This window comes from Parus major, chromosome 1, assembly GCF_001522545.3.
Source record: "Parus major isolate Abel chromosome 1, Parus_major1.1, whole genome shotgun sequence".
Taxonomy (NCBI): domain Eukaryota; kingdom Metazoa; phylum Chordata; class Aves; order Passeriformes; family Paridae; genus Parus; species Parus major.
In genome coordinates this window covers 75,099,251-75,125,020 of record NC_031768.1, presented here as the reverse complement: position 1 = coordinate 75,125,020, position 25,770 = coordinate 75,099,251, and the positions used below count along the sequence as shown (strand labels likewise).

The window sequence follows — 25,770 nt, the reverse complement described above, 5'->3', positions numbered from 1 at the left end:
GAACTGTTGAGCATTTCCAATACAGAAACAAAGGCAAGAGTACATTCTCTTTAAAGCCAGGCAGAAGCTGTGAGAGCCTCAAGCAGCAGGTGCCAGTGTTCACCACTGTGCAAAACCATTATGTAAATGTGTGCAAACAGCTGCCATCCCTTTCACTTTGCACAAAACCTTGGACATCTCAGATGCTGGAACAGGAGCATGGCCAGCAGCAGATCCTGCTTCAGGCAGCCAGAGCAGTGCTAGCTCTCTGCAGCCTTGTAAGGGAATAGAGGAGTTCCTTGGGCAAACAGCATCGTCAGGCCTCTCACAAAACCTGATTTATGTGCAGCAAGCTCTGAGCCTGACAGTGTGAGGAACAGCAGGCCCCAGCTGAAGTTAATGGTGTTATACCAGGGAATAGCTTTCCCTGGACTCAGGAAGGTCCTCAGGCATTAATTTTGCAAAAGAGTAGAGTATTAATTTCAGGATGGTCCTTTCCCAGCTTTGGCAGAGACAGCAGAGCCCCTGGAAGGCAGGCTAAATACAGAATCATATGTACAAATTAGAGGAATTGTCTGGGGAAAACTCCAAAGAGAATATAATTCAATTACAATGCGAATTTTTTGTCTGCAGTTTGTCTGCAGAATCTTTCTGGAAGCAACCGAAGAGATAGGAATTCTGCCCAAAAATTTGTATCCAAGGGTTACGGTAGACCAGGAATGAAATGAATGTCACCCGTGACATGCTCACAAGAAAAAGACTGGCACAATCTGAAGGTGAGCTTGTAAGACAAAGTCATATTACAGCTCTGTTTTGTGCTGGCAGGGCCTCAGCTGGACAGCTACAACTACTATGAGACATAAAAAATTCAGAAGACATTATCTTAAATGAAAAGTGTCTAAAAAGCATAACTTTAGAGGAAAAGAATTGTGGTTCAGGTTGAAAGAATAGACTGAAATGACAGTTTTCCTCAAATGCATGGAGACTGTGGCAAAGAGGAAGAGAATAATATGCTCTGATCTGTGCTGGGACAGTATGGCCTGACAATGTAGCTAGAAAACCTCAAATACCTTTACAGACAGTAGAGCTGGTGTCTGGGTTATGGGTGCTGTGGAGTCACCATCATCTGAGCTCTTAAAAGCAGACTGAGACAAGATATTTATAAAACTGATCCCGTGTCAGGTTTAGGGGTGGACTTCCAGACTATGGGTTTTTAAAAGACCAGGCTGAGTCCTGACTGCTTTTGTTGACCCATCTATGCTGACAATTTTTTAAAATACTTTCAGGTTTTGTCTTTCAGACTAGGCCTTTTTAAGGGAAAGCTGATGAGCAACACAGCACATAACAAATGTGTGTGAGTCTGACCCCACTGGAGCAGATTTTTAGTAGTCACCAAAGACTTTTTCCAGTCATATTCCCACTGAACTCTTCAGAAACTTGTGATTGTCCTTATAGATTTCAGAGGAAAAGATAATGCCTGTGTTCACCCAGAGAGAAGCAAAGTAAGCAAGGTAAGGTTTCTAGAGTAGGTCAGGAAATTGGAAACCAACATTTTATTTTAAATTCTTGCATTCACATCTCCTCTAATAAAGCCCAAAGAAAATACATGAACAAAAAACAAATTAGACAGAGGAAATAAACCTCCCTCTTTGTGTCTTATGACTTCTCTGACCAGATCTTGAGAAGGATTGCTGGTGTAGCTGCCAGCAATTTCCTCATCCTAGCCAAACAGCTTTATTTTTAAGATATTTTAGATAATTTAACAAATTACAGTATCTGAACTCCAGATGAGGAGAAACATGCTCCCAGTTGAATTTTCATTTGCAACATATCTAGTAGTTCTTTTAGAGTGAGCTCAAAGTGTTCAGGTGTTTGGACACCTATTCAGTACTCAAAATACGGAGTCTGTGTCTGTTTTTGCATAGTTAATGACATTTTTTCTGATTGTATCAATCATTTTTTATCCTGTGGGTCCCAGTCAGTTTTAATAACATCTCTAACCCCCCCCAAAAAACCAAAACAAACAAAAGCAAACAAACAACAACAACAAAAAAAAAAACTTAAAGAGGATTTATTTTAACTGTAGATTTATTTTGCTCCTGGAATTTGGCCATTCATTTCTGATTTCTAGTGGGAAAAAAAATAAATTTAAGATTCTGTTTCTGAGATTTAGCTTATATTCAAAGCACATCATCATTTCAGGTCTAGAAGACAGATATACTTTGCTAAGCCCTTTCCTCACAGAAGACTAAATTCATAGTTCATTTAGTTCACGTTATAAAGACAAATGCTTTCTTTTCCTGGTCTGGATTAACCACAAAGTGAAAATTCTGCTATTTTAGCATTGAAAACCATTGAGGTAAGTCCAGTGATTTCTAATCACAGTATCATGCCCTAATATTTTGAGATCAGTAGAAATTTAATTACACTCAAGGATTGTATTTGTATGTGCATGTGCACAAGTTCGTATATTTATGTAGAATTGTATGTAAAATTGTCCTTATACAAATATAGATGCAGATACACATAAACAAATTATATTGTATAGATACATGCACAGAATATATATGTTACATATTCACAATATATTGTTTATTTCTTGCAAAATAAAATTCCTAAATATACAAATGATGTAAGAAGATGAGGAGGAGGAGGTTAAAAAGGAGGTTTAGAAAAAAGTAAACTTTTCTCAATAAGGAATTTGATCTAGTATAAAGTTTCTGACCCTTGCTACACAGAAACAATAGGAAATAGTGCTAGTCAAGAGGATAAAAAAAGTTTCCTACTGACATAAATGGTGATAATAAACCTTCACCCTCCAATTTCTGCCTATTCTATCCATTTTCAGGGGAAAGAAAACATGCTCAGTGCTTCTAGGGCACTGGCAGGTTGTCACTCCAGACAGTCCTTTACCATTTTGGTGTTTGCTGAGGTCAGACTCTAGTATCTTTATGTAAAAGTGCAATGAGTAATAATAGGAATGAAAGCACTGTTATTTTTTCATGAAAATATACTTTTTTTGGACCTTATACCCAGTAAATAGATCCAGCACATGGAATTTTGGTGTAGATCTTTAGACTGCTTGGAAGCAGCCCATAGAGGGGCAACTGGACCTCTGGGCAGTCCTGGGTGGATTGCTGCAGGCAAAGACAGCTCTGGGGGGTCCTGCTGGGCAGTAAGGACACCCAGATCCCTTCCCAATGCTCTCCCAACACCACAGGGATATTGCATATCTTACACTCTTCTGTGTTAAAAATCCAGCAGCCATGAAAGCAGTAATGACTGCAGCAGAAGCTGGTGGCACCACCACACCTTAAGCTACACTCCAAGTAAACAGAGCTTATTATTGCCTTCAAAAGTGGGAAGATACCTTTCTTCCCCAGCAATGAAGGCTTTCTAATGCCCTTTATTTTGCTTATCACAAAGCATCAGCACCAAATACTCACAAGTCAGCACTATCTCTTGGAGAAGAGTCTTGCTTTTAGCTTTGGGGAGTGGTTTAGTGTTTCCTTACTGAGCACTGGTGTCATGCAAAAAATATAGCAATGAGACATTCTTGATCTCCCTGAAAGGATGATTATTTTTTTCCCAAAACTCCTCCAGGCAAACTGATTTGGTCATTGTTTTCCAGTGGGAGTACAAGTCCTTTATCATACACTTGTTCCACACAACTCCCATCACCTAGGACTTGGAAAGCAACTGTGCAGACCTCATTGTCTATGTGTCCTTCCAGAAACCTCTTCAAAACAAAAACATTTCCCAACCATTAATAGTGAAATGCATTTACTCTGTTCTTCTGAGTCCTCCTTATATTCCATATAATTTCCCAAACCTTCTTATCTGCAAATAGATACAAAACTCCTGGGGAAAGATAAGTCACAAAGTTTGCTTAAAGGTCACCTGCTTGTTTCTTGCTTTCTGAGCCACTGCATGCAGATTGCAGCACTGGCTTTAGTAAAAATTACTTATAAAAACAAAAGTGTTAAAACATTATACAGCAATAAATGGCTGTTTTTTTCCAGGTAACTGGCAGTTTCAGCTCATCTTCTTGCAGGCACAGAAAACCTATGGTCAATTTACTCACATCACTCCTCTGCCTGACAAGGCTTAAGAACGAGGGAAGAAAATGAATAGACACAAGGCTATGTCACATAATCATCACTTTTCTGAAGAATAAAATCCAGACACTGGAGTAATTCAACCCTCATGACCTTGCTAGGACTGGAGATGTGCCAGTCCCAAGAGAAGAAACTAGATATAAGAGAAATAAACATAAGTCACAAGGACAGTGACCATTAAAATGAGATTTCATATGTAAAAATGAGGCCACAGCCAGTCAATTAGCAGCTGTGGGATGGCAAGGATCAGAAACACAAAAACACACTCTGACAGAACTGCAGTTTTCAGTGTCCACTATTGCAGCATGACCCCAGGAAATACATGCAGTCCAAAACCATGCAACACAATCAAGCTGTGCCACCACTGTGGATTTCTGTGATGCCTCAAGATAGTGGGATGGGTGGCTGGAATGTTTATTTTCTGTGAGTAAAATGAAGACAGCATCTAGGCTGTTCTGCAATGAGAGCCATCTGCAAGCCAGTAAAAAAGTCTAGAATGGGAGAGCCAAAACAATGGAGCTGAGGGTTATATTCTCAATGACTCCTCTCTAAAGCCAGAGCAGATGAGAACTGGGGTGAGGAGCATCAACCATGGGGCATGGTGCAGAGATGAAAGGTGCACTGGTCCTCATGCCTTCTCCCATTGGGCCAGCACAGATTTACTGCCTCCAGGGGTCAGAGGCCAGGGCCCTGCCTGGTCCCTGAGCTGTGTTTGAACTGCAGGGCTGCTGGGTCAAATTCTTTGTTCTATTTACAGATATTATATATGCCCAAAGAGGCCATTTACTCATGGGCTTCTCTCAGAAACTTCTGCCTCCGTCCTGAGCAAGGAAAGTACAGTACAAGCTCTGTACAGAGCTACCATGCTGGCTGGCTATTTGATTTGGTAAATATTTGCATTAATGAAAAATAATGAATGGAAAGACATCATAGTAAAACATCTTTTTTTAAAAAAAAAATAATAAATCTAATACAAATCCAGGAATGAAGAAAGAATCAAAATATATTTCCTATTTACCTATAACCTAACAAAGTTGATCCATAAGATACAAAAAAATCCATCTCATTTGACTCTCTGCTGTAAATCCAGAGCAGGTTCTCTGCTTCTCTCTCTCTCGGCTCTCCCATGCCAAACAAGCTATGTCAAACTGTCACCTCCTAGGAGCTGTTCCAAAATTAATATCAAGCATTGATGACCAAGGGTTTATTGGGAAAAAATGGCATAAGGTAGGAAATGAGAGAAAAATAATCTGGAGTTGTTTTTCTAGAAAGAGGATAATGTGAAAATAGGTGAAGTAGTTTTCATGCTTGGAATCTTAACCTGAGAAGTGACAACATATGTATTTTATAAGTTTCTATCCTCAGGGATTTAAAACCTTCATAATAAGTTCTACCTAAGCTGTGACTTTTTACAGACCTTCACTTTGATGATATCTTTCTAAAGAATTGTTAAGACAATTTTAAAGGCAGCTTTCTAACACTGCTGCATCAGATTAGAAAAACAATATTTTTCTGCTACATACAAATTTTATATTCTGAAAGACTTTCTAAGTAGGAATAAGCCCTGTTTGTTTGCCTGTATTGGTTTGTCTTTTTGGGGCTTTTGCTGAGCTGATTGTTACCTGGCTGGGAAAATAAAACAGACCAATACTGTAAGTCTGCTGTGTTTAGATGAGAGGGAAGTGATTAATCATAGGCATAGAAGACATACATAAAAATAATAAATTTCACAAATTCATCAAGGAAAAAGAGACATGGTGAAATCTTAGATGATTTCTTGCATCCATTCTGGAACACAAGCCAGAGGCTTTGTAAACATGGTCAGCCCAGGATCCTAAATAGTTGCTTTGGTTACATATTTTAATATTCATTATTAAATATAGATATCATATAATTATATTATATTACATATCTGTTATATATTTTTATAAAATATAAATATACTTTAGATAAATATAAAATATAAATATATTGTTACATTAATATTATATTAAATATTAATATTTATTTAAGCATTATTTTATTTATTTAAATATATAAATTACTGAGGCTTGTAAATGCATTTAAAGTTATCCATAATAATCAAAGACTTATAGAATTATGGAATATTTTAATTTTGAAGGAAGTGCAATAGATCATCTGGACCAGTTTCCTAGTCAAACTAGATCCAAACCCCTTTAAGGTGGCTTAAAACTTTTTCCCCTCAGTTTTTTAAAATCTGAGAAGATTAAGACTACACAGTGTCTGTGAGCAGCCTGTGCCAGTGTTTGAATATGTCCAGTGGGAAAGTACTTCTCCTAATATGACTCATATTTACTGTCTTGCATCTTGTGTCAATGGTCCCTTATTCTCTTTGTGTTATTAAGATGCACAACTGTAAATCTGAAATAATTTCCTCAGCGTCTGAGAAGTTTTACTGCCATCATAGTTTCACTTTACCATCTGTTTTACAGGAAAGATTGTGTGGGAATGCCTAATGCACTGAAAAAATAAGTTTGATGTCTGTATGACTAATCATACTTGCGTACATGTTACACATACATAGTATTTGTGTAAGTGTAATACATAGAGATGTGTAGTACTCACAAGCATTCACATGAACTTGTATGTGATGAACATGTGTGTAAGGACAGTGCCAAGCCTCTGCGTTTGTGTCGGTGTGAGCCTTTTGCCAGCACTGCCCAGTGAGATGAGAGCACTGTTTTGGCAGGACTGTGCACACAGTCCCTCACCTGCTTTCTAAGCAAACCCAGGGCATTGCTGCCCCAGCGTGGTAGAGCGTGCTCTTGCAAGTGCCTTGAAAATTGCAGGTCTAGAATTCACTGAATTTTTTCTCACTTGGGTCCTTAAAGCTTTATCACATTGATATAAATTCAAACAGAGTTTAATTTTCTCTTCACTTTCCCTGAACCTCATATAACAGGCTATTAGGCTAGGCAGCTCCAAGAGACAAAATGTGCTTTCTGTTTAAGACACCATACACAAAAAAATATATTGCAAATGAATATAATCACTTCAGCACAGATTGTTTACAACATTTGTTGGAAGTAGTGCCCTCCTTGTGACTTCCTTTGGTTTGGCCAACCAGCTTGCTTATGCCTGGAGAGACCTGGTGGAGGCATTATCTCCACTCATGCTGCATTTTCTCACAGGTCCATATAACCCAAAGCATGTGCACTGAGAGGCTCTGGGCATCACTGCTGCCCTTAGACAGCTGCAATTCTTGCGCCTGTATAGCTGAAAAGGCTTTACTGTATCTGATCTATTGGCTTTCAGACCAATCTATTTGTCCTGAGTGAGCCATATGAAGCCAAATGACAGCACCGTGGGCATTACAACAGTGACCTCAGGTCAGGAGAACATCATATCCCTATGCCAGGTCCATATACACTTTAGCTAGGAATAATCTTAAACCAATTTGGGCTCAATCAGCCTCCCTGTCTGACTTTTTCTTAACATTTTCATCCAAACAATCTCAATGGGAGGCAGGTTTCAGGTGGCATTAAGGCCTGGTGTTCGTGCTTGCCAGGCAGGTTACAGGCACAATGCCAGGGAGATGGAGCTCATGACTGCAGAGGGAGAGAGCCACCAGACCATCAGGGCCTCATGTGTTTTATTTACAGTGATGCCCAGCCAGTCCACTGCCTTTGATTGCTATTACAGCCTGAGGGTGCTGGTAAAATATGAACTGGGATATAGGGCTTGAATTTTATAGGGCTGCAACCTCCTGAAGGGGATTTATCTATATTACAGCTGTTTACAGCCAATTGTGGTGCTGAAGATAACTTCTCCCAGCAGAAACTGAGCTTTTAAAGTCTGTTTGTAATACTCAAATACTTTTATAAAGTAAATAAGAATGAGGACAGTGGTTCTGATTTCCAGAATTTGGTTTGCTCAGACAAGTGCATTTCTTTTGCATTTCCTCCTGTTTTTTAAGGGAGATTTCTGAAAACCAGATGCAGTAAATTCAATTAGTCATACCTTAATAAATGTACTGCACAAAGATAGGTAGTTTATATTATAGTCATTACTAAATCAATTCATCTATTTCCTAATTATTAATTCAAACCTCTGGCCACAGTATAGAGTTTATGTTTGTCAAGGCACTGCTGTGGGGCAGTATTGTTTTCAATGTCACTTGGAAGATTCATTAAGAAAAGGGGTAGAAGGAATGTGGAAATATAGTTGGGAAATAAAATGTTGTTAAAATATTTGTTTTATTGGGAAGAGAATTATACTTCATGCATTTACATACTGAGTTAAGACATTTACAGGGGTGGACTTAGCAGGAAGTAGAGTTTGATGGGACTACTGCAGAGAGTGAGTGTGCAGCAAGAGGGAATGTAGTTCTCATAAACTGAAGAAAATGTGATTGATATACTTCTGGGCTATAGCAAATCTTCTCTTTGATCCAGACAGTAGTTATATTTATTTTGTATAGCACTACAAAAAAAAAAACAAAAAAAGGGTTGTTGCAACTCAGTTAAGCTGAAGAGAACTTGGCAATGTTTTCTTTTCCTGCTGTCCACAGAGGGACACCCTCTACCAGTGGGCAGTTTTTTGTCAAGAAAATAATTGTGTTTAACTCTCCTGGGATGTCTTGTGGACCATAAACCTCAGGAGTTGCTAGAAGCTGTTTTTCAGACAGTCACTGCTACTTCAGTTATATTGGAACTATTCTTAGATTTTGTTTCACAACTTTTGGGACAAGACCAGACTACACTTAGAATAGTCACTGAACTTTGTCATTACAGATTCCAGGCTGGTTCTTGCTGGGCTCTGGGAGCCTACCCACAGTCCTGCAGGGACTTCACTGTAACTCAGTCTCCATTGTTACTGCTGCCTCTTGCTCTCCCTTACCTACCAAGTCACCTGAACTAAGAAACACCTGAGGTTTCATTTGAAGACTAACTTCCCCAGTTTGTTTTCACCTTTGCTATTAGACAGTAATTACTTTAGACAAGTAACTACAGGACTGTATCACACAGAAAAGGACACATACAAAAATTTTTCAGTTTCATTATAAAGTTAATTTAAATTGCTTAGGTGTACAGGAAGGAAAATTCACTCTAAGTCACTGCAATGGATTAATTTGAGAGTCTGCAAAGTCTGGAGTAACAGCTCTTCTGCAATGTATCCTGTGAATGCAAACACAATTTATCAGCCAGAAATTCCAGGTTCTCTTTGCTATAGTCTGTTAAAAAGGATGGATATCTAATACCCTCTGTCATCTTCTGATCTCCATACAGGGTCTGCAGGTACACAGAGAGCTTTACCTTTTGCTGCATCAACTGCATCAACTGCTGGTATTCATCGTGCATGGAGGAATCCCAGAATGACAAACTCTTGGCTAGGAGCTGTTGGCTATGTTAGAACACCACCATAACATTTATAGACATTGAAAATGATGAATTGAAATATATTTATTTTTAGTTAAAGTTGAATTCCTGCCTAAACCAACTATGTAAACTAATAAACCTAAAAATAAATGGGTAACAATAATTTGCTTTTCAAAAGAAATGTTAGATGAAAGGAAGGGATAGCTACGCAGAAACAGTTCACTGGGAGGCATTATATGTCAACCTTGCAGTTCCTAAGACTGCTTCCAAATTTTTCAAGTTTTTTTTCCAAAAGAACTGGAATTATTTTTACCAGAGCTGCTGCAGTACACTGACTGCAGTTCTGCAGCTCGGGTACTCCTCTCTGTATAAAATCAACCAAAAGAAATACATGTATTTGAAGTCATTTCAAGCAAGCCTGACAACAGGAGCATCTGCTAAAAAGAATTTTCATTCTTTTCATTTATGTGCAACTTTATTGGCATATCAAGCTTCTAAGGTAACTCCTAAGGACCATGGCATGCCACCATCCTATGAGATGACATTGGAGCAGGGACATGAGGATATCTCATTGGGATCATCAATATGGATCCTGTCCCCAAAACAATCTCCTTCATATTAAATTTTGGCTGATGATTAGAAAATTCACCTGCATTAAATAAAAATATCTCGGTGTTTGCCTAATGCAACAATTGAATTTGAGGTTCAATGAATAATAACTCTGTTAAGCTGTTAAATCTACTGGAACTAGTGGATTTTATAGTCTAAAGACAAGTGCTATGTGGGTTAATTTGTAATATTCACAAATTATTTAAAACCTGAGTCTTAAAAAAGCACTCGCTTTGAAGCTGTGAAAATATCTGCAGAGAAAAGCACTTGGCATATTTTTATGTGTAATTTCCAGAAATTCTTGTTAGTTCAATACCCCAATCCCTCATTGCTGACCCAATAAGGGATTTACACTTCTGCAAGGTCTTGAACTGCAACAGCTTGGGCCAAGGTTGTGCCTCCATTTAAAGAAAGTATGTACCTCTGAAACAACATTCAGAGTTTTCAGAGACTAGGAGGGGACCTGGAAGGCTTACTGTAATGTGTGCTGTGGATATTTAATCAGAAGGGACAAGATTTGCAGACACATGGAATATTCATGAGTGAATACAGGCTAACTTACCGCATTAGAAGAACCATAGGCACTTTGGGAATGATTTTGTCTTTCTTTCTTTCCAGACTGACACTGAGAAATATTTGTTGGTATAGCCAGGGCTGTTTTTTAACACTGTTGATGGTACAAGGTCAGTGACCTCCTGTCAGGTGAGAAGCCTCTGTTGAAGGATTGCAGCCACTGATACTGCTGTACCAGGCAATTCAATTTCCTCAAATGAAGTGTGATGTCCACTTCAGAGGGAAGTAACTCAGAGAATTCTAAAATTATGCTGACAGATTCAAGCACGAGGTCATTTCTAGAAGAAACATTTTCTTTTGAGAAACAGAATCACCAGAGAAACAGAGGCACCATGTCAGGAGAGACCATATGTGCTCTAGCACAGCCACATAAAGTAGTCTCGAATCTTTTACTGCCAGCATGATTTGATAGCAACCTGATATTGTACCTTATCTTCTGTTCACCAGAAAAGCTTTCCCATGCTGCATGTATTTTAAAAAATTCCTTGTGTCACTGATATTTCTCCATTCAAAAGTGAGGATATTGTTACCCAGCTGCAGAGCCTCAGTTTACCATTAGGAGATGGGGGACTGAATAAATTGGGCTACAGCCGGGACAGAGCCAGTGAGTGTCTCAATTGGAACTTTTAGCACTGCAGTTCTAGAGAACAAACCCATAGCAGTGCCTTTTGCTGTGAAGACATTAACTCATAAAATCCCATGCGTTTTCCCTACTGAAGTTGATTACATCATTAGAGTTCTGGTAAAGTTACACAAAATCTTCTTTGAAAACAAGAAAAAACTCCCTTTGAGAAAAAAATGTAGTTTACTCTTCATCAATTCCTCAAACTACTTATTTGAGCATGTTGACAACAGTTAGTATAATTTTCTCCTGGCATAAATGAAGAAGCTGAAGAACAGAGTCTTGAGTTGGTTTAACAAGGGTCATAGGAAAATACATTTATTTGTATTTGAGAGTGAGTAGCTTTTGCCTACAAACAGAAAGTCTTTGGATTGGTTGTAAATTTATTTATGCCCTTTGCCCTGTGCAAACCTACTAGAATATACTTGTTCATAAAGCACAATTAAATATCAAAATGATATAAAAGTGTTCATATATAAACATTATATATATATAAATTTATATATATATATATATATATATATAAGGGCATAAAAATATTGCTATTAACATTGCTAATGATTTGTCTGCTGCATTTTACTGTGCAATATGAACTGATCTTCTTCAATTACTTTGACTGGAGTTCCACTGGTTAAAGGAGCAAAGTGTAAATGGCAAGCAGCTGAATCACAGAATATTCAAAAGCTTAAAACAAAACCAAATGCTACTAAAATACAATTTCTTGGAAAGAGAAAGCACTGGAAATTTGTACTTTTTGATCCCTACTGCACTGTGTTATGGTGACGAAATGGTGACAAGAACAGAAAGAGGAACAAGGAAACTTGGCTTTTTGAAAAAATGAAAACAAGAGAACAAATTAAATATTTTGAGGTACTCATGGTAACCAGGGAACAAGAGAAAAAATTAAATACTTTGAGGTAACTCATGGTGGCTCACACACCAGGGAAGAACAGTGTATGGGATTCTCTGGCCTTCTAAGTGCATGGAGATTAAGGTACACACCTCAGCCTTGATTAATTTCTCTTTTGATTTGAGCTTCTGAAGCACAAGCAGTTTTCTAACCACAAACTTTTTGAATTCTATTTTCCACGAGCCAAATTAAAATTTAAGCAGGAACATAAGTGCTCAGATAGATTATTCACACCAGGAAGTTTCTAACAAATTTTAAAAAGCGTTAAATATTTACATGAAAAATTAGCAATTTATACAATAAGGACAATTTCTTCTGTTCTGTAAATGAGTACAGTTTCAGATTATGTGTTTTTTAATGTAGTAGCTATAATGTTCAGATACAAATTTCAAGCCTGAGGGAAATCTCTAAGAAGCAAATGCAAGATTTTGTTGTACTAAACTGCATTTTGGGACACAGCAGTAATGAGAGCACGTTCTTAGTAAATTACAGGATACAGCTGCTACAGATAAAGTACTGCCAAGATCAAGCTATACATTTTAAGCTTTGAGAATATATTATTGAAAATATGTGTTCACTCCAAAGTACTAAAACATGGGATATAAACTTCTCTTTATCATAAAGGTCCTGGCTTGTCAACAAGAATTTAGCTGCCACGTGCTCTGTAATAGAGCTTTTCTCACATTTCTGATAGATTTGGTTAATGTGTGGTTTTGTTTATGCCTACCCACAGTAACACTGATGAAGAAGGAAAAAATGAAATATTGGTGCAGAGTAAAGAACCCTACATGAATCATCCCTGGGGGATGGGCTGGATTCTTCTGAAGGCAAGTTAGAGCTTGCCTCTCTCAGTGAATGTCATCAGTTCAAGCACTTCCAAGGAGATGACCATTGGTCATGGTTCATGGCCTCACAGTGTTCATGAGCTGCAGCACCGATTTCTGACAGGCTGGGGCTTCTCACATTTCCATAGAAATGTTGCTAACAGCTACAGTGGCTTCTTCAGTGTAACAGGAGATAAATGGTCACTTCTACTATATGACTCATGTGGGATACTTGTCTACCTTAAGATGATACAAAATCATGCCTTTGACCACTTCTAACCACTGAATACAAAGATTAGACAAGGTCAGTTGCATAAATCTTCATGGCTGTCATCTAAAATCAGATGAAACTGTAGATGCCACTTTTAAAACCAGTAGCATTCATTGGCTTGGCCTGTCAGTGCTCTAAAATATGCTGTAATGCAGCAGATTTTTTACCTGGAATGTTGGAATTTTAATTTGAAATCCTGTAGCTTTTTCTCAGCATCTGTCACTGTAAATCTTGGGTACCTTAGGCTTGCATGATTTGTCTCTAATAACATTTCCAGTCCTTCATGATGTATAAATCCTTTTCTCAATATTTAGATGTGATTCTGTTTCATCCAGAATAGTGTGAGAAAACCTTGGACAGACATTGATTTGGGTATTTTCTTACTTCATTGTCTTCTCTTCAGAAGTTCTCAAGTCCTTTCATACCTTTTAGTGAAAGACATTTGGGTGAACAGAAAGGAGATTCTCAAAGGGATGACAAAACCTACTCACCATATTTCATAATTCAAGTTTAAGAAATACTCAGGGGAAAAATCATATATAAAGGCAATACTTCATAGCAGATCTGGTTTAGGTGTGGAAGCTGCTGCTACAGAAACGGAATTGCTGAGCTCAAGTAATTGACAAGATTTAAAGAAATAATTAAGTAGGTAGAAAGAATATCTTGTTATCCTAATAATTCACAAAAAAAAATCTGGAAATACTTCCTCATCAAATTATTGTTTTATTAGAAACCAAAAGCAGAACTATGTAAGGTGAAAATTATCTGTTACTGCAGATGTTCTGAAACATCTAGGATCAGACACAGTCACAGGAGACAAAATACCTGGCCTTGAGTCTAATTAAGTATGAAAAGACCCTTGTTCCTTCTTTGAAATGTTTTTTTTAATATTAGTGATTTTAGAAAATGGAAGTTTTTTACCATATCAGTCTTCCAAGCAGGAGCAGCCAAAAGTTCCCAGTGAAATAACAAAATGTTCATACAATGGATCACAAAGGCATTTTTAGTCTGGTACATTTAATTTTTTTAAATCAGGATAATATATTTGGTACTGTGCTCATTTTGAATACTACATTGCTTGTCACACTACATTTGGCAATAGACCTCTTCAAATATATATAACAAATTTTTCCATGAGTAATAACTACATATAAAATATCTTCAATGATTAAAAAAATCCATATGTATTTTCTTCATGAAATACAATATATACATTACGATCTTATCGTTTTAAGGTACATCAAATTTTGGGTTTAAACAAATTCACAGTGTACATTTTACCTCTGTCATAAAAATCTTTACTTTAAAAGTGCCTGGATCTCAAACTGTATATATGTATTTCCTTTCACTGGGTTTACAGAGAGTGAGGGTTTACCATCAACGAGCACTATAGCAGATCCAAATTGTGTTTTACAATGACCAGAAATTAAGACTTCTGATTACTGGAAGTGAACATTGATGTCCCTGTTACCTCAGATTCTGACCAAGAGATTTTCTGAAGGGCTTCTCTCAGATGGAAGATGTGCTTTGAGCAGCACAGCCTCTAACAGCCATTCAGTGGAGCTGAATGAACCACACATTGTTTCAGAAAACCAAAATACTTAGGTGGAATTTCAATTCAGAGGCCAGTCCTGGCCAAGAGAGATGGCCAGGAACCATCCAGGAGCCAAAATGCACTGAAGTTACTGTCAGGCTGCCTTCCAGCGTGAGGTCACACCAATCACCTGTGCTCTACTACCTTTGGACCTCACTTTCCTTCTTCTCCCTCAGAGGAAGAAGCCTTAGAAGGTTCTAAACCCTGAGTTCTTTACACCTGAGGCCCACAGGACACACATTGTTCCCCATACTCCATTTGTGGCTAAACTTCTGTGCCAAGCACTTCCTCCAAAGCATGACAAACACTCACAGGGCAGGCTGACCTCAGTCCCCTACCTCCACCTCTCTCCAAGTGATTTCAAAACCCATTCTAATATATGTTTGCATTTTTTTCATCCCTGAAAATACACAGTGATTCCATCAACAATTTTTAAAAAAGAACTATCAATAAATCCAGCTGGAAACTAATCTAGACCCATTAAAAATAACCTCCAGCCTAAAAGGGAGAGGCAGAAACATTATAATACATTCCACAGTAAATGAGTTTCACAAAGCTAATTTTAAAGCAATTACTGACAAGTCTTTTAAAGCCTTGTTTCATACAGGTCTTTTACAGGTGTGTTACACCTTGTTACACCTTGATGCCATGTTATAATTTTTCACAGCCCTTTCACTAATCTCAAAAAAAGCTTAAAGAGAAGCAGAGATGTCCAATTTAATGTATGTTTATAACACTTCCAGAATTAGTGACCATCCAAAGACAGAACCACAAATTACTGTATTAACCAAGGGAAAAATTACATGGAATTTATGTGGTTTCTATCTGGAAAGACTGAAACCAGCTGACTGTCCTGCATGATCATTGTTACACAACAGCCAGACAGAACATGGGATATCTCATCTGCAGTTTAACCAAAAGAGACTTTTAACTACTGCAGTGGTCAGGGTGAAAGTGTTGGAGCTTTCCTTACCACATGGAGAGAAGATTCTTCATTAAAAGTCCTAAAGAATATAGCACAAGAGCAGAGCTTTCACCAGTGGAAAAAAGGATGAGAGATGCAAATCCATAAATGAGATTTCATGATTTTTTGAAACAAGATTGTTTTGTTTGCTATCTGTATGTCTGAAGAAAGTTTAATCATTTAAACAGAGACATAACATAGAGAAACATGAATCCCCCATGCATGGTATTCCCAGAATTCAAAGAGAGGTTGGCACGTAACATTTCAGTATCTTTCACTTCACATAAAAATGTTACATTCAAACCCCTAACCTGCAGTTTGGGAGGTTCAGTTCAAGACATAAAAGCTGGAGAACCTGGGAAGTCTGAAACAGATTGGAACATTAAGGGTTAATTATTTGGATTAAAGAAGGTTTTTTTCCAGCCTCCCTGCCTCAGAAATAGTTTTTCAATAAATTTGGTGGAAAATACTTCTTTCTTAATGCACGAACTCCCATTGGAACCTAGGTATCTCACAGGATGGTCCAGTGCTGACAGGGATCAGTAGGGAAAAGTACAACACAGTGCTCTGAGTGTCCTGATATCTACCCCTGCATGGAAATGTTTGTAAGTTTATTTTAATATCCTACACATTTTTAAGACAAACAGTTAGATTTTCTTTTTATTTTTTTTTCCTATTTTGGAATGCTGGAAAAATTTAATAGCTTTTGATTTATAAGCCTGGATTTTTCTCTTTTGCTTCATTAAAATATATGTAAGAATGCTTATAAAAGGAAATTAAAAAACAAATAAACAGTTAACATAGGAAAAGTTTAGATCTATGCTTTTAATCTTTCTTGACAGGGATTATCAAGATTCCACTGGAATTCTTAAAGAGGTAAATTGAGTATTTAAATTATCTCAGATCAACTATTCTTCAGCAGACAAAGAATAAATATCTTTACTGAAGTGGTAGATCTAGAGGATTTGCCACTGTGTTTTTTCAATAAAGACTTGGAATGATTTAATTTCTGAATCTTTTTTAGAAATGTGAGCTAGACTTGAGGAAAACAGAAATATGGCTTTAAGTGAATTGTTAACATTCTGTTGTGTATTTTATTTCGGTTATCTCTTGCTTTCTTCTTCCTTAGAGTCAAGTGACAATTTTTCCCCAAGTTTCCTTATAAGTTCTGCCAGATCTTCAGAATTCTGAGATTTTTCCTCAAGGAGTTCATACCGGAGACTTGAGATGTCCTGTTTAATTTCCTTCAATTCACCTGTAACACATTTTAAAAGATCACAATATTAAGAAACAAAATTTTTAAAAGCAGCATATCCAAATAGCTCACAATTATAATGTGGGGTTTTTTTTCCATATTTCTTTGTTGAAACAGAAGAAGTACATATGCTGCTGGTTGTTGGTGAATCATAGGATATCTGAGATGGAAGGGACCCACAATGAACACTGAGTCCAGCTTGTAAGTGAATGGCCCACTCAGGGATTAAACCCAAGATCTTGATGTTATTAGCACCATGCTCTGACCAGCTGAGCTAACCTCAATGGAATGGTGTCTTGGAGATAGGAATATGAAGATGCAGTTCAGGAATCAAATAAATCTGAAGGCAAAATTGTGAGAGAACATGAGTTCACAAAACTCACATGATCTGTTTAATGGAAGATGTTGCTCTGTTGTAAGAGAGATCACAGAACCATAGTCACAGAATCATTTAGGTTGGAAAAGACCTCTAAGATCAATGAATCTAATCATTAATCCATCACTCCTTAGCCCACCAGATCATTAAGGAACTAGATAATCTTTAAGGGCCTTTCCAAATGAAATTATTCTATGATTCTACTATTACTAGACCTAGCAACATGTTTTAAAGCTTGTCAGATCAGTGATAGTTTCTAATGGGAGAGACAGAAATCACATCTGCTCTTCAAGAGTATGCTATTTTTAACTCTTGCACTCATAAACATGTCAAGTGGATTAAGTATTTTGGAAATATGTAACTTTAGTTTGTTTAGATTCTCTGATGAAACATACAATTCATCAACATACTCACCTTCGTTGACTTCATCACTTTCCTTATCTATCTGAGCTTTCAACACGTATCTTTTAATGAGACGCTTCATGATTTTCTGTAGGGGAGGGAGGGAGGGAGGGAGGGAGGGAGGGAAAAAAAGTTTTATTAGTTGGACTAGTATTGTAATGACACTTCAAAGTAAGAGCTTTTGTCCTGTTTTCAGTTGGGACAGAGTTAATTTTCTTCTTAGTGACTTGTACAAAGTGAGTTTTGGGTTTAGATTGAGAATAATGTTGATAACACATTGGTGTTTTAGTTGTTGCTGAGCAGTGATTACCCCAAAGGAGAGGACTTTTCAATGTCTCAGGCTTTGCCACTGAGCAGGTGCACGGGAAGCTGGGAGGGAGAGTGGTTGGGACAGTTGAACCAAACTGGACAGAGGAATATTTCATACCACAGAGCATCATGTTCAGTATAGAAACTGGGGGAGGCTTGGCCTTGAGAGGTGATCACTGCTCCTGTATCTCTCCTTTTCATTACTACTGCTACTACTACTACTACTATTTTTTTTTAATTTGAATTAGTTAAGTATTATTATCTCAACTTGCAAGTTTTACCTTTTACGATTCTCCTCCTCATCCCATGCAGTTGGAAGGGGCTGTGTGGGGACAGTGAGCAAGCAACTGTGTGGTACTTCGCTGACAGATGGGGTTAAATTATGACACCTCTGTTACCTTCTGTTGCATTCAGATACCTCAGTGTAGGACTTGACAGGTTAAAGAAATTGAATGTAAAAATCTCTGCTTTCATCCACAGGTGATATTTAAATTTATTTAAATTTAAATATGTATGTATATATATACTTGAAAGTTTGGAGAACTAAAGACAATCTTATGAATGTTTTAATTCATTAACCTTAACCTACTACTGGAACCTGTAAGAACTATTAGTACAGTTACACCTTTGATCTCCAAGTAGATATAGCCATCTGGCCTTCATTGCTACCTAAAGATGACAATGACTCTGCTTAGCAGAGCTAATTGCTAAACCCTTTTGTTTTCAGTTTATTTGAATCCATTTTGATGTATTTTCTAAGTCATGTTTTCCCAGTGTAGGTCTTGCTTAGAGAAAATGGGATCCAAAATTCTAAGTCATTTAAATATCTCAGCTGGGACCCATCTAACCAAAGACAGATACTTTCTAATGTAAATACACATATCTGTCACCTTTATTTCCTTCTATGGATAAAATGAGCAAACCTGAGAGCACAGTTCATCTGAGACAACTAAACTGATCAAATACCTCGTGCCATGACAATGACCAACCTCTCTCCTAACAATAAGGGGAACCTAGGCCAGCAAATTTATTGTAAATTTTACCTTTCCAGGAAAAAATGAATTCTGGCCCTGATTCTACCATTAATTCAAATTACTTAAAAAAGATCAAGTATTCAAGTACATTTTAGGATATGTATTTCTGCCTTTGGGCTTAATATTGCCGTAATTTATGACAACACAATACCTTTTCCATTTTAAGATACAAAACATTCATAGATTTGTATTTCTGCTTTTGTCTCCACAATAACAGAGCTGACCAGGGCTGGTTTTGAGGTGAGTCATCCCAGATTAGTGGTCCCATGCCATCACTACAGTCACACTTGCAAGATCAGCAGCTGTACAGTTTATTATAATAATCCAAGAATGTTCTAAATACAAAGCCACACTACATATTTATGGGGCAGATTTTAAATCTTAGTATCTATCCCTGCACCATAATGAAATTGGCTGTGAAAAAGTCAGGGAGTTTTTGGAATAGACTTGTGTAGACACTGCATAACATAAAAGTGGAGCAGAGCTAGCCTGCCCAAGGGAAAATCTCTTTTTCTGTCTTGTGGTAAATAAAGTATACTTGTTTTCTGTACCCTTTTTCCTTCAAATTATTTTTATATTGCCCAGGCAGCTCTTGCTTCCTCCTTTCCACCCACTTCGTAGTATTGCAAGAAAGAAAGAAGTGTCTTTGGACCAGAATAGCTGAGATTTATGAGGACTGTGCTGGGTCTCTTTTACTTAACTGCATAAAGGCTCATTGCAGTTGTTTAGGAAAAACAGACTGCATTGATAGGATAAAGGCTGACAGATACTTGCATTTGTATGTAGAGGTGTGCCACAATAAGCTGATCTGCTTCTGCAAATGGAATGGGAAGATTTGGGGTTTATTTTTGGTTTTCTCAATTCAAATTGTGTGGTTGAGGATTCAACTCTAATATTAAAAAGCACATTTTTTTAAAGCACATTAATATACTGCACTATAAGGGTACTGTTTAAGAAACAAAGAGGAGAGAAAAACACCCTCAAATTGTACTGCAAATACCTAAACCATTTAATTTATTCGGATATATACAAGGTCTGTGGATTTATTCTTGATTCATGTTGTTTAGCATAAATTCAAAAGTGTCCTCATGCCATCAGTCTGCCAGTTCTACTACTTCTTGATTTTATTTTCATATAAACTGGTTTTTACCTGGTATTGTCTTGGAGGATTGTTTAAACTATTTAAGTGGATTTCATCTGAGCTTCTTATACTCGACTGCTTCCTTTGATCAAGCTGCAATGGAAACATTATTTATAGTACAAAATAAATAGAAGATCAATATGTGTATCTCATATATCCTCTGACAAAATCTAAGGCATCACAAAATGGGGAACTGTGACTCAAGCTGAATGACTGGGCTGCAGTAAGAGTGAACAGAAACTAAAAGCAAATTATATTACCTTAGGTAAAGAGTGGGGCTGGTTCAACAAGTAGTAGCACAAGAAATATAAATCATGACTGATCTGGATGAGGAATAAGTGGGACTGTCACTAAATTTCAGTTCCCTGATATTATACATGGTCTAACAAAAACATTACTGTTTCAAAGGATGGAACTATCAGCACAGTGTCTCAAATCCTGTGAGATTGTTCTGTACTTCCATGGAACCTCTCTATGTTGTGTCCTAAGATATTGAGCATCTACTGATGACTGGGGCACTTTGAAGCCTGTAAATACTCTGTGGGATATGGTGGGATATCATCTTTTAGGGACAGAAATAGGGCAGGATTTGATGCTTACTCAGCAGTACACTGGAATAATTCAAATACTATTAGATTTTGTTTAGCATTCCATAGAATCAGAGAATGGTTTGTGTTGGAAAGAACATCTAAAAACAGGTAGGCCAGTGCCCCTGCCATTTTCAGGGACACCTTCCATGAGATCAGGCTTGTATTTTGATACAAAATTTGATTGCATTTATTGGTAAAATATATTCATTAGCAATTAATATAAAGTGTATACTGGATTTGAGAATTTTTTTGTTCTTTCCATTATTTATCTATTTAGACTATGTTTATTTGACTAAGCAAAAGTAATGATAAAAGTTAAATAGTGTAAAGCATATAAAACAATATTTCTCTTATACATTAATCTACATGTGGATGGAAATTAACAGTGCATAAGAAGGATAAGTTACATTTTTTTCATGCTTGAATAAAGCTACTTCAGATATTCTGAATATATATTAAAAAACATAATTTTATCACAATGTTTTAACATAAACTAGGTGTCTGATTCTTAATAAAAAATAACGGCTAGTGAGTTTACACAATCACTATGCAATCACTGTTTTTCAGGATTTTAGAACTAATTATACTCTCTCTTGGGCCTCATCTGTGATATTGGGTTAAAAGAGGAAAACAATCTTCCTGCTACTTCAGCTCCTGGATTTCTCATTTCCACCATTCTTAGAAATATAGTAGAACAAGAGTACGACGATGCTTCCTCTGAAGCAGCAGAGGGAAGTTGCTTTGGATATTTACTATGTATTTTATTACATATTTTAAAAGCAGTGAGTTGTTCTGGTTACCAGTTTCAAACTTATGTTACATTCGTTCATCTCAAAAGTTAATCCATTGCTTAATTAGAATTTGATTTTCACTTGAAATAGCAAAATTGGTAATACATGACATGACACTGCAAACTTGTAAAACCAGGCTCACTGAAACGCCTTTATCTTAACCTTCACCCTCCAGCACATTTTTAAGATAATAATTAACTTTTAATTAGTTGCAGAGGGCACCTTGAAAGTTAGCAGGTAAATCAGAAGTGTGTAACTTTACAGATCTAACTCATTAGATCTTTTATGTGTACCAGTAACAGGACACAAGATTCACAGTAAATTGCTGAATGACCACTTGGTGGCAGAGACTGCCAAGATTTCATTATAACATCTAACAACATTTTTTAACTCTGTTTAAGCTCTCTTTAAAGTCTCTTTAAGCTTCCTGCCTAAGGCTTTTTTCTTTCTCCAAAATCAGTACCAGAGTACACTCAGCCTGTCACATTGATGACTGACCTAGAATTCGTATTTTTAAGTTAACATTATTGAACATGAGTAACCAGAGGGGAAATGACGTAAATGAAATAAAACAATGATACAAATCCCAACAAAAATAACTCTTCTCTTAGAATGCTGTGTGAAATATGAAATACAGGATACATGGATCATTGCTCTTTGAAAACACCTTAATCTTTAAATTTGCCTCTCACTTTGTTATTCTCTTGTGCTACTTTAAATTCAATGCAATCAGAATAGTAATTAAATTATTGTAGCTGTTTTGTTTAGCACTTTATTAATGTCTTAAATAACAAGCTGCTGTCAACTTGCAATTCCAAAAGATTGCACTTTCTTGGATCAGAGGGGTGACCAGAAAGTGACTCAGTTTTTGCTTCTATAACCAGACATGACTTGTGAAAATTTCAGAAACACTGTTTTACACTAGGAAAGTTAAACATAACATATTTTTCTTGTTTGAGTGAGGGCTTAAAGCTACTTCAATAAATAGTTGTCCCACACTTATTTTCTGAAGGGCCATATTTAAAGAACAAAATTTAAATACATCATCTCTCACTGCTGATTTTTAGCTCTGGAAGATGAATAATTTCTGTACCACTTGAGCAATAAACTTTCTTAATGCCAAGGCAATTTTTAAATTTAGAATAGAAGTCAAAGTAGGGTTTTTCTTGAAACTCTCCTTCATTTCTTTCTCCCTTTTATTTGTTTGAGTTTCTCACTCAATGTCTAAAATGCCAATTCTAGCCTGAAACAAGAAATCTATGGATTTTAATCTACAGCCTGAAAGAAAACATCTTCACAGTCTTTAGACTGTATTAGGTATGTCTCAGGTAATTAATTTCTGGTGTACTTTGCTTTGAACACAGCTATATAAATTACTTGCTGTTTAGCACTGACAGCATCTGGCTTCTTTTTATGCTAGCAATAATCAGAGCAGAACTGGATCTAGGAGTAGAATTTCCTTCCTTCCTTCTCACCCTAATGCTTGTCTTCACACTCACTCTGCAGCTGCTGCTGCTTTTGCACTGAGAAGATGCAGGCTCTGCAGCAGAACAACCCACAGGCTGGGCTTGGATCAGTAAACTCAAGTGTGTGTTAACATTATTGGGCACTGCACTGCAATGTCTTCCATCAGTAAACTCTCACTGTCCTCACAGGTAGCACTTACATCAGAACAACCTTCTGTCTTCCTAGGCAGAGTTTGGCTACTGGAATGGTTTGGGCACAAGAGGTTTCCTACTTAGTGAGGAAAATTACCTGAATTGGTATTCCTGCCATTCCTGAATTGGCCTCAATACTCAGATAAGCTATTTTACTAGCATTTTATTTTATCATTACATTTTACTAGCACAAACACAGCCATCAAGCCTTGGGTGTGGTCTTGCCAAACTTTTCCTTGCCTTTGCACAGCTCATTTTATTTATAGTAGCTCCCTGCACAGGTAGCTCCTTGCTCAGCACTCACAGCAGCATCAACCCCCTCAGCACTAAATGAGTCAAAAGTCAAAATCCCAAAAGCCTGAGAGTGCCATTGAGAAGATGCCATGACAGCCTCAACAATAATGAATCATCAACAGTGGATCAAAAGGTAAGACAAAACCACTTCAGTTACTTCTTAGAAGTGCACAGGATGGAAATATCTCATAGATTCAGATAGTCAGCTCCACAGTATGTGGCAGCCCAAAAGGAAAGTATAAAAATGTAATCATCTGCCAGTATCTGCTGCAAAACCTGAGAAATGAATAAATATGAACCAGATGCTTTATTTTTTTCAACGTAAAAGCTTTTTTTTTTTTTTTTTTAAATTTGATTTGCAGTTTTATTGCTTCTTTGGCTGGGGAGTAAGCACATTTCATTTAGGATTAGTTATATTAAAATCAACACTGAGTGTAAAGCATTAATATTTGAAGACTTAAAATTGACTCAGGGTTAGGAAAAAATCTGATGAATATGTTTGCATCCTTACAGCTCTCTTTCAGAGGGACTGCTGTAAAAGCTGACAAACCTGCTACTGTTTTATGTAGAACTGGTAATTATTACACTTTGCACCTTTCTAGAAACATGCTAGAAAACATGAATTGCTAGGTTTGAATGGACTGATAAAAATACATCTCCTTTCCTTAGGCTTTATAAATGAGACTTATAAGAGTACCTGTTTTATGGGAACATAAATTTCATGCTAAAAAAGTTATTAAAACAAGCTTGTAACCTACTTATGTGCTTTTCAGATTCACAAATTGAATTAGGAAAAAAAAACATTTATTGTTTTCCACCACCACTAAATTTTAAGTTTATATGCATCTCCTCAAATGTGCAGTATTTTAGTGATGATTTTATCACTCACAGAAGTTTTAAAATCAAGTTGCATCAGGCAGCTTGGTGAAAAGTTTTGCAAATGTCAGATTCATTAAAAACCTGAGCAAATGCAGTGTCATTTCTATCAGGTCTTAAATATATTAGAATTAGATTTCCAAATAAAATTAAGTGATCTGTAAAACACTAGAAAAATAATAGAGATGAGATATTTGAACTTAATGACAATTTTGGCTTTGGTGATAGTGTTTGTAATACCTGTATTTATTTTCATAAACAGTATAAACTTACCCAGAGGCACAGGATTTTTCCCTACAACTCCATTTTTTCCTTCTAGGATTGTGAGCATTTTTTTCTCTTTTACTCTTCAAGTAGTAAGTGTGAAAAATGTGCTGGCTACACTGGCAACAGAGAACTGACAGATGCACGTAAACTCTTTTCTGGTCCCCAGTTTAGTGACTAATGGCTCTTGACTGCAGACTCAAAAACTCCCAACCTTGAACAGGCCTCTGCTCAGACCACAGCCCATTTTAACAAAGATCCTTCTGCACATAAATTTCCATTGAAGAAAATTTTGTTTTACCACCATGAAAATCTTAATTTTTTTTTTTTATGTTACCATATGCTCACCTTTTTACTCACAACACCTGATCAGTTGCCTTGCACACCTCTTCTTCCCTAATATGTTATAATAGTGCTAGAATAGTATCAGTCTTTGCATTTCCAATACCACCTAATAGTCCATGTTCTTTGAAAGCAATTTATTTGATTTATACCAAGAGAGTGCAGGAAAAATACACTGGCTACAAACTCTTTAACCAAGTCCAGTGAATCAAATCAAGTGCATTTTTACTGAAGCTGTGTAAGGAAAACAGGTAACAAAATATTTTACAGTAGGGGCAATGCAAGGGGCATTTTCAGTGGAAGCAGAGACAGGCTGCCAAGGGGGAACTTAGAAACTGCCCAGGGATATGAAGGTGGCTTTGGGAAAGACAAAGCTTGCCGCACATTTGCAAGGGCAGTAAGAACTTCTATTGCTGCAGCAGCAATGTAAGGCAGAACCAAGAGAATGCAGGCCCTGTTGCTCAGGGGGAAAGGGATTTAAGTGACAATTGGATGAAGGTAAGTTCATTGGACCTGAACTTTAGCAGGGGTTTTTAAACTTCTATTCTATTCTATTCTATTCTATTCTATTCTATTCTATTCTATTCTATTCTATTCTATTCTATTCTATTCTATTCTATTCTATTCTATTCTAT

The 25,770-nt window shown here is 36.9% G+C and overlaps 1 protein-coding gene across 1 annotated transcript in view; it reads right to left on the bottom strand.

Moving 5' to 3' along the window:
• Nucleotides 1–13,945: 13,945 nt before the first annotated feature.
• Nucleotides 13,946–25,770, bottom strand: part of TRPC6 (transient receptor potential cation channel subfamily C member 6) — a 76,880-nt gene continuing 65,055 nt past the window's right edge. The window contains exons 10-12 of the mRNA XM_015647785.1: nucleotides 20,330–20,413; nucleotides 17,849–17,924; nucleotides 13,946–17,058 (exon numbers count right to left, since the gene is read on the bottom strand). Coding sequence (XP_015503271.1) covers nucleotides 16,907–17,058; nucleotides 17,849–17,924; nucleotides 20,330–20,413 — 312 coding nt within the window. The 3' untranslated portion in view covers nucleotides 13,946–16,906. The remainder of the gene's footprint in view (nucleotides 17,059–17,848; nucleotides 17,925–20,329; nucleotides 20,414–25,770) is intronic.